Source organism: Rattus norvegicus, chromosome 2, assembly GCF_036323735.1.
Source record: "Rattus norvegicus strain BN/NHsdMcwi chromosome 2, GRCr8, whole genome shotgun sequence".
NCBI classification, from domain to species: Eukaryota; Metazoa; Chordata; class Mammalia; order Rodentia; family Muridae; genus Rattus; species Rattus norvegicus.
In genome coordinates, this window is record NC_086020.1 from 156340526 (window position 1) to 156349770 (window position 9245).

At 36.1% G+C, this 9245-nt stretch overlaps 1 protein-coding gene across 6 annotated transcripts in view; it reads left to right on the forward strand.

Moving 5' to 3' along the window:
- Nmd3 (NMD3 ribosome export adaptor) overlaps positions 1–7869 on the forward strand; it is a 62622-nt gene extending 54753 nt beyond the window's left edge. For all 6 annotated transcript variants that reach the window (XM_063281803.1, XM_063281802.1, XM_039102292.2 and 3 more), the window contains 6 exons: positions 1131–1276; positions 2974–3086; positions 4287–4359; positions 5817–5923; positions 7099–7169; positions 7544–7869. In XM_063281803.1, the coding sequence (XP_063137873.1) occupies positions 1131–1276; positions 2974–3086; positions 4287–4359; positions 5817–5923; positions 7099–7169; positions 7544–7674 (641 nt within the window). In that variant the 3' untranslated portion in view covers positions 7675–7869. The remainder of the gene's footprint in view (positions 1–1130; positions 1277–2973; positions 3087–4286; positions 4360–5816; positions 5924–7098; positions 7170–7543) is intronic.
- The last annotated feature ends 1376 nt before the right edge of the window (positions 7870–9245 follow it).

The following is a 9245-nucleotide window of genomic DNA, read 5'->3' on the forward strand; positions in this document are numbered from 1 at the left end:
TTTTATATCCATTCAAGGATAACCTCCAGTTCCTGCCCCTCTCCCTTCTACCTCCCCAGTACTGGGATCACAGAGGTGTGCCATGTTACCGAGTTACGTAGTACTAGAGATTGAGCACAAGGCCTGGGGGATACTAGGTATACGTGTTTGTCAATGAGCTGCATCTCCAGTCTCAAAGGTCATTCTTGATAATACTGTTTTGGAAGACTAATAGTAAAAGTTTAGTACTTTAAGATATTAGAATTATAAAGCATTATATTCTTTTTCTTTTAAAGAAACAATTCTGTGAACTTTTAGATAATTCATACTTTTATTCCTTTCATTTTTATGAAAAATTTCAGCTTTATGTAATTTTTGTCACTAAGTTTTCTGACAAATGTTTATGTGCCTGAGCACAAGCATTGGACCCAGAGCCCTGTCTGTGCCTGCTAGGCAGAGACTCTGTTCTTAAATTATATGCCTAACCTGCAAGCATTAGTTTTTAAACAGCTATTTTAAGTTTGGGGATATTTGAGCTGTGATATATTAGGATTCATAGTTTCAATTAGAATTTTAATTTTTTATCATTATTTTGGTTATTTTTAGGATAGCTATATAAACCATTTTTTAAAAAAGGAAGACCGCATGGTGATAGAAGTTTTGGTATTTGTCTCCATCTTTTTTCTTGTTTCTTATAAATTTTCTGTTATTTTGCTATTTTTCAGAAACTTATTGATTATGTCATCAGCTAAAGTCTATTTGCAGTAATAATAACTATCTGCAGAATGCAGAAAAGGGCATTCTGATCTATTACACCAAAGTAGGCTTTGTGTCTTAATCTCAGCAGCGAGGGGGACCAATAACTTTCTGCATAAAATTCCAGCATATGAAATCACCATAAAACTGATTGGATTTGGTCTGTGGTATTCAGATTATAGTAACAAAATAAGATACAAATATTTTTGACACCTGACATTTCCCTTGTGCCATGGAGGTTTGGAGCTCATGTATGGAAATCAGTGATGACTTAGAATGACTTCATTTCTTGTCCTGTTACTTCCTGCTTGTTATCTACATATTTCTGATTAACACAATAGATGACTTGGAGATTTGTCAGCTGTCTTGCTAATGAGTGTTTTGCTCATTCTTAGTTGCAGACATTGATGGGAACACCTTCTGGAGTCATCCTTTCAATAGTTTATGCCATCCTAAACAGCTAGAAGAATTTATTGTGATAGAATGCAGCATAGTCCGAGATCTGAAGCGAAACGCGGGGGCTGGAGTGATATCAAAGAAGGTAAGCACCACCTATCTGCTTTTCTCATTTTGTGGTAATTGTTCAGTTCTTTTAGAATTTTTTGGATTTTAATTGTTGGTTTTTATAAAATGTGGAGACCAGCTACAGTAAAACACCCCTGAGGTTGGTTAGTTAGTGAGGGGCCAGAGAGATCACTCGGCAGGTAAAAGTGACATCTGATGACTTGAATCAAATCCCTGGAATCCACATTACAGTGTTTTCCTCTGACCTCCAGATGTGTGTTGTGTGCTATGGCATGTGCCAGCGTCCCCTGTCATAAATGCACTAAGTACACACACAAGTAAGAAATTGAATTTTTAAAAAGTGAAGTCATTGTAGCAGGTGTGGTAGTGCATCTTGTTAGTCCCAATACTCAGGAGGCAGAAGCATTTGGATCTCTGAGCTTGAGGCCAGCATAGTCTACACGTCTTGTCTCACAAGAAAATAAAATTAAGTTTAAAAAATGGACTCATTATGGTAAGGTTGATGGACTACAGTCTGATAAGTTATTTTTTTTTTCTTTTTGTATTGGGAAAGGCCTTTTTCTTTTTTTTAATTTAAAAAAATGTCATCTTTTCCCTTTGTTTTGTTAGAGGGAACCAGGTGGACAATGTCTTGACTTTCAAATCATCACTAACTATGGAATCATCCCTAGATATTTGTACATCATATAGATCCTTTCGAGTTAATCGCATTATCACTATGAGAGCTACATTTGGCTTATTGTCTCAAGTGTTTTGAGGTTTGTTCAGACTAGGTGGAGAACACATTAAATTATATAAATATCGTAATTCTTAATCTCCAGTGATAATGCCTTCCTGTCTTGTTAGGATACCAACTTCTTACCCTGAAAGTGCACATATTTTGTAGAATATGCTACTTTCTGGGTCTCTATTACTGTTTGCTTGTAATGCCCTTTGACTTCATTTGTTGTGTTTTCTCTAAAGTAGAAGGACATTTATATTTTGGTAAACTAAAATAGTTTATTAGAGTGTCTAAGAGATGATGAGTATTTTTAATTTTATTTGGGGAGAGGGGAGCTGTGCATGTGTATATGAGTACATGTAAACGTCAGCGGGCAACTTGAAGGAGTTGCATCAGAGGATCAAAGGCAGATCATCAGACTGTTGGCATACTCTTTCTCTCTGAGCTATCTCTCCAACCCAGTGGGGTCTGCCTGTTTGCAGTGTCAGTGTTTGGGTGAAGTTCATAGGTTTTTCTGAACTCTTTTTTTCTTTTTAATTTTTATTTTTTTATTTTTAAGTCTTGGGTCTTACAGACATTTGCTTAGACTGTTTTCTTGCTTTAAGATTCTTTTGCCTTTTTAGTTACTTTTTTGCTCAGTCTGAGTTAGCCAGTCTCTATGAAGACATTTTCCTGTGAAAATGCTATGTGTATATGTTACGTGTGTGTGTGTGTGTGTGTGTGTGTGTGTGTGTGAGTGAGTGTGAGTGTGTGCATGTGTGTGTGTGTGTGTGTTTCAGGGGGAAATGTCATTGTTTTATATAAGTTTTGGATTGTTTTTATGGTTTCCTTTGGATTAATTTTCTGTATTTCTGATTTGGTAATTTGTTAATTTTCAGACTGTTTTAGAATTCTGGAAAGTTGCAAGCTGTTTTAAATGCATATTAAGTGAGAAAAAAAGTCATTATTATATTTAATTTTCCCATGAAACAGTTTCTTTTTTTTCTGTTCAGCACACCCTTGGGGAAGTCTGGATCCAGAAGACATCTGAAATGGATACAGATAAACAGTATTTTTGCCGGACTCACTTGGGACATCTTTTAAATCCTGGAGACCTGGTGTTGGGGTTTGTTTTATTTTGTTGTATTTTAACTTGCCAGATAGCATTGCAGGTTTTCTTCAGGAGCCAATAAATGTTTAAAATACTAAATTTGTTAATTTCAAAAGATTTAAAAGTTTTTAAGAGCCTTTTAGCTTATTTTTATTATTGATCACTATAATCCCATATATTAAGTAGAAGCCTATAGTTGTTCCATTTGGGCCATCATCTGAGTGTCATTTATTCAGAGAGTTTGACAATTAAAACACTGAATTTATAGAGTTAGATAAATAGAGCTCTTGGTGAGAGTAGGCAGTTTTTATGGCTGTGAAAATACTTCACTTTTTGGAACCAGCTAGGGCTGAAGAGATGGCTCAGAGTTTAAGAGTCTGTACTGTACTCGCAGAGGACTCAGATTTCGTTCCCAGTCTTCATATCAGCAGGTCACAATCCCCAATAGTTCAGTTCTAAGGGATCTAACACTTCTGACTTCTAGGCACTTACACACACATATGTGTATATAAATGCATGCAGGCACATACATACATGCACATAATAAAAAAATTAAAAAAAAACAAACCAAAAACCTACCCAGCAACCACAGTCTATACGTCAGACGGAATCCATCAAAGTAAGTAACAGTCATCATGCATTTGAGGTCATCAGTGTGCTCTAGACACTGGTTTTATTCCCAGAGTTTGAGTTCCATTTACAAGAGAATGAAAGGTTGTTGTTTCTTGTATTAACTATGTAGACTCATTCAGTTGAATTATGTGGTTATGGCTGCTTGTCTGTCTTTTTTTTTAACAAGTATATGGCAAAGAGGGGCCACAGTGGACAGTGAAAAACTTACAGTGCAGTGTGATCCTGTCGTGAAATTTTAAAATTCTCTGTGTATGTTTTGCCTGCATGTATGTTTGTGCCTGGTGTTCACAGAGGCTGGAAGAGGAGCTTTTTGACTTTTCAAGACCAGGATTCTCTGTGTAAGCCCTGGCTGTCCTGGGACTAAATCTGTAGACCAGCCTCGAACTCAGAGATCGATTGCTTCTGTCTCCCTATTGCTGGGTTTGAAGTCATGAGCTACTACCTCTCAGCTTCAACACTTTTATAGTGTGGAGGATACAAAATCTTTGACTTAGAAAGATAGATGTGTATGTGTAATGCTATATGTAGAGTAAACTTATACACAGAGGACCCTCCTTAAACTTTTCATTGTTTATATTTCAGATTTGATTTGGCCAACTGTAACTTAAATGATGAGCATGTCAACAAAATGAAATCAGATAGAGTTCCAGATGTGGTAAGGCTTTAGTTTTGTTTTGTCGTTATTGTTGTGCCTGTGTTAATTTTTAGAATTTATTCAGTATCCCTCCCCCAATCAGTTTTCGTTTTCATAGCAAAACACTTGATAATGCTAGACCTGGTGGCATTGGCCTACTATTACAGCTACTCGGGAGTCTGAGTTGGGAGGATCCAAGTTCAAGACCTACTTGGATTAGACAGTGACTTTGAGACTGGTTTGTGAAAAGAGACCCTGTCTCAAGACATCCCGAAAATGGACAAGAGGACTTATAAAATGAAGAGCTTGCCTAGCATAAGGCTCTAGCTTCAGTCACCCAGTGCTGCCAAACAAAACTCAAATGCAGTGATAAGAGTGCAGCTACATTTGTACTTAGGAATGGCAGCTTATAACATTTATTCAGGCAGTCTTAAATTAGCCTAGTTAATGTATTTTCTCTACTTCACAGGACATTTAGAATTGAGACCATTATTCAATATTGGTACAAATTAGAATTGAAAATTATCTTCATAGTGTCAACTCTTGGGAAAGAGTTTTACTTTGAAAAGTCTATAGTTATAATGTATGTGGTTTAAAGTTCATAATCAACAGTGAATGAAATTAAGGATAATATATCCTACGCCTACTTGCTTAATCTTTTCAGAATAGTCATAAATGTTTTTAGCTATAAGCAGAAATGAAGTTCTGGTAATAGGTTCCTATTTCATCTGGTTGTTCTTCACTTGATAAAATCGAAAAAGTCAGGTATGAGAATGTTTCAGTGAGTTTGAGTTTAGATTTGTTTCAGTTAATGTGTGTGGATGTCTTTCCTGCTTGTATTGACGGGTACCCTGTGTGTGCAGTGCTGGTGGAGATCAGAAGAGGGTGTTGTGTCTCCTGGGACTGTAGTTAGAGATGCTTGGGAGCCACCCTGTGGGTGTTGGGAATGGAATCCAGCTCTCCTGCCAGAGCAGCAAGTGTCTAACCACGGAGTCCTTTCTCCAGCCTCAGAATTGGTATTTATTAAAAGGCCAAGTGAGGAGATCACTAGTTTTCTTAAAAATGTTCTAGTTTTATTACTACATAATATTAAATGTTACAAAACTTGTAAATTTTCTAAGTGCTTAGTACTGTGAAAAAGAAAGTCTCTATCTGTAATAGAGCTATTACATCAAAATGGGCTATATGAATGGTGGCTGAAAATTGAAATTTGAGGAGAAAACAATGCAGGTTTTGGGTATTAAAAATTTAACATTTAGTCACTTGAAATTTTCAAAGTTAGATAAATAATGCTCAAATGCATCCTCACACTGTACGAGTTTTAAAAGTCTTTTTGACACTGCCTCTTGATCTCTACACCTTTCTCCTGAAATGTAACTGCTGCTATCAGTTTGATTTTCTCACATGCCCAAGTTTTGAGTTTTTTCCTCTACCACTGTGTTTCAGTGTTTCATAACTGCAGATATTTCTGTTTACAGGTCTTGATTAAGAAGAGCTATGACCGTACCAAACGCCAGCGCCGTAGAAACTGGAAACTGAAAGAGCTTGCAAGAGACAGAGAAGACATGGACACAGATGATGAAAGGTCCTGCTTCCCTTACGCCTTAAAAGTAGTTGCAAGGGAAATCCTTAGAAATTCGTTTTACATTGTAAATTACTGATATTACCCAATAGATCTTTATACTAAAAATTAACTTTGGATTCTTAGAAATTAAATGGAATCTACATAAGAGAATCCATGAGAAGATATAATGATATATAAGCTTAGTAATCATTCCTGGGTTATTGTCTTTATTATAATAATGTTAATGTAAATAAGTTCAAGTATAATGGATCCATCACCTTGTGAATATCACAAATAGATGATTTGCCTGTGTCTTAAGCCTAAAAAAACAGTTCATTCACTTTTGATATTACTTTTCAGATAGCAAGCAGAAGAAAAATGTTTTTAAAAAGTATTTATTGAATGAATTAAAATGTGGCCATAATTCTGTATGTGGGTTTGTCTGTGTGTGGGCTGAATTTGTTTTGTTTTAAGATTTTTATTTTTATGCGTGTGTTTGAATTTGTATCTGTGCACCAGCTGCATATAGTGCCCATTAAGGCCAGAAGGAGGTGTCCTGTTTTCTAGGACTACAGTTACAGCGGTGAGCTGCCATGTGGGTGCTGGGTCTTCTGGAAGAACAGCCAATGTAAGCCATGTAACCAGAGTTCCAGCCCCTAGAACCAACATAAAAACTGAAGGAGAGAACTGACTCAATAGCTTTGTCTCTGGGCTGTTTCTTGGGCTGGAAAGGTAGCTCCCATAGCTCAGAGTGCTTCTTGTTCTTCCAGAGGACTGAAGTTCAGTTCTCAGCACCCATATTCGGTGGCTCATAGTTGCCTGTGCCTCTAGTGCTAGACCATCCAATGGCCTCTTTAGTCCTCTGTGGGTAGCCTCAAACATCTGGCATACACACGCACACATGCACACACGCATACTCAAATATTGTTCAAATACAAACCAGAACATTCCAAGTTGACTGTAGTTTAGTCAGCTATATATTTTGCTTGTCCATAAGAATTGGGTTGGGTTGGTTGGGTAGGATAGAGGTGAGAGGTGAGTTTTCAGTGTCTTAGATCACCTCAATACTCAATATTATATTAATATTATATTACAAGAAATTTGTTTTCCAGCCTACCTACTCAATTAACATCCATATTTGACCTTTGTGAATATATAATACTTAGTACAATGCTCAAAGTTTCTTTTTCTTACAGGCAATATCAAGATTTTCTTGAAGATCTTGAAGAAGATGAGACAATTAGAAAAAATGTCAACATTTACAGAGGTTGGTGTTTTAGTATTGAAGTCATATTGTAGAAATGTAGGGTGTTTGGTGTTTTAAAACTGTTTCATAAGTGACTTTTATTTGTCTTATAAACTAATATAGTTAGGCTTTTACCTAACAGATAATAAGGAGCAGTAAAATTTATTGAATGTTCTTGCATATGATGCTGTTGTTTCTTGTTTCTGAACCTGATCCCTTAAGTTGTTAGCTCTTGTACATATAATTTGATCGTTTATTCAGTATTTGAGAACTTGCTGTGGGTAAGAGCTGAGAGCTTCCTCTACAGTATAATTGGTTAATAGTGATAATGGTAGGAGCTCCTGTTTGTGCATTTCCAATTTGTATATGGCACTGATCAGTGTCTGCTTCCTTAGATTCAACCGTCCCTGTGGAAAGTGACACAGATGATGAAGGAGCGCCTCGAATTAGTCTGGCTGAGATGCTTGAAGACCTTCGTATTTCTCAAGATGCTACTGGTGAAGAAGGTGCATCAATGATGTCATGATGAGTCATATGCTGTTTGCATATCTGTGAACTTAGGAAGTTGGCAAAATAATCTTGATTGTATAGTACATGTATTCCCTTATATTTTGGGGTTTTTTTGTTTGTTTTTTTCCGGAGCTGAGGACTCCCTTATATTTTGAAAGGAGCAATTTTACCTTAAACTTGAATAAATTACTATTTTGATTGTTCACTTAAAGTGTTGTAAAAGTTTCATGATTTAATTGATAGATAATAAGAGATTAGATGGCATGCAATTTTTACTGATATTTAGGCCGCCTCATGTATGCAGTTTTATTGGTTTGATTTTTAATATAGGAGGCACTGTAGTATTTTTACTACTATAGTAAAATCTGGATTTAGATGACTAAAAGGATTCTTTGGGTATTAACAAAATATTGGCGCATAAACACACGTCTTACATTGGTTTTATATTGATTACCGTATAAACATACAAAAATATGTATGAATCACTTTTGATATAAACTAATAGATTTTGGTCCACTTTAGATCATTTTTATGTCATTGGGATAGGAAAATGAAGGTTCAGTTGATCACAGTTAGGAAGCTTTTTATTTCTGCATAGAATTAGTACCCTCATCCCTTTTCCTCCTTTCTGAGATGAACCCAAGGCCTTGTGCTTTAAAGATGATGTTCTGTCCTGAGCTACAGCGTTAGCTCTGCACACACACAGAATGAACTAGATTTAAAATGGAGAGGTGTTTAGGGAATACAGACTAGTTTTATTGGTTAAGTAACTTTTATTTTTTTATTCTAACTTTGACAGCAGCTTAGAGTGATAGCTTGCTTATATTTATAAAATGGTCTGGCACTTATATCAAAAATATGGTTTCAAAGTTTTGGGTTTCAAGTTGGGAAGGAAGACTTTCTATAAGTTTCTGTCATTGAACATAACGCATCTTCATCAGCAAGAATATGATTGTAGATGATGGAATAGGAGAATCTTTTATAAAATCTAGAATAAAGCCTTCCACGTTCTGAAAGAAGAGTGTTGACCCAGAAGTAAACAATTTGAAAATGAAGTTTTATGATCTCGTTTCTATGAGCAACATCAGATTTGCTAAACATACCTCAGTGAATGTCTTTACTTAGGCTCTACATACCATTAGAGATAGAAACTAGTGCTTTTAAGACTCAACTACTAAATTTTTGCAGTTAAGAATAAAGGCCCACATGTCCTGTAGTCCTTCATTTCTGTATGCACATTCATCTAAAAGGTATATTCTGTCCTGGTGCCAGAATGATGGGGATGGCTGTTCTTCACAGAGGAGCATGACCACAGCAGTTTCTCACTTGTTTACCTCTGGCTGGTTTATTAAGATTTTAAAGATAGTATCTAAAGCAGTTTTCTAAAGAGGAGTTGTTCATTTAAATACTTCAGTGATTTTCCCATTGAAAAACTTTAGCCTTAGAAACAGGTATCAGAGTTAAGCAGCTTTGCTAAGTCTGCCATTTCAGTGAGTCCTGTGGTACTCTGATTGCTGTTCCAGGGCTGGTAGTGGGTTGGGAAGCTAGCCAATCTTATTCAAATGCACAAGAAGTTGAGTTAAAATT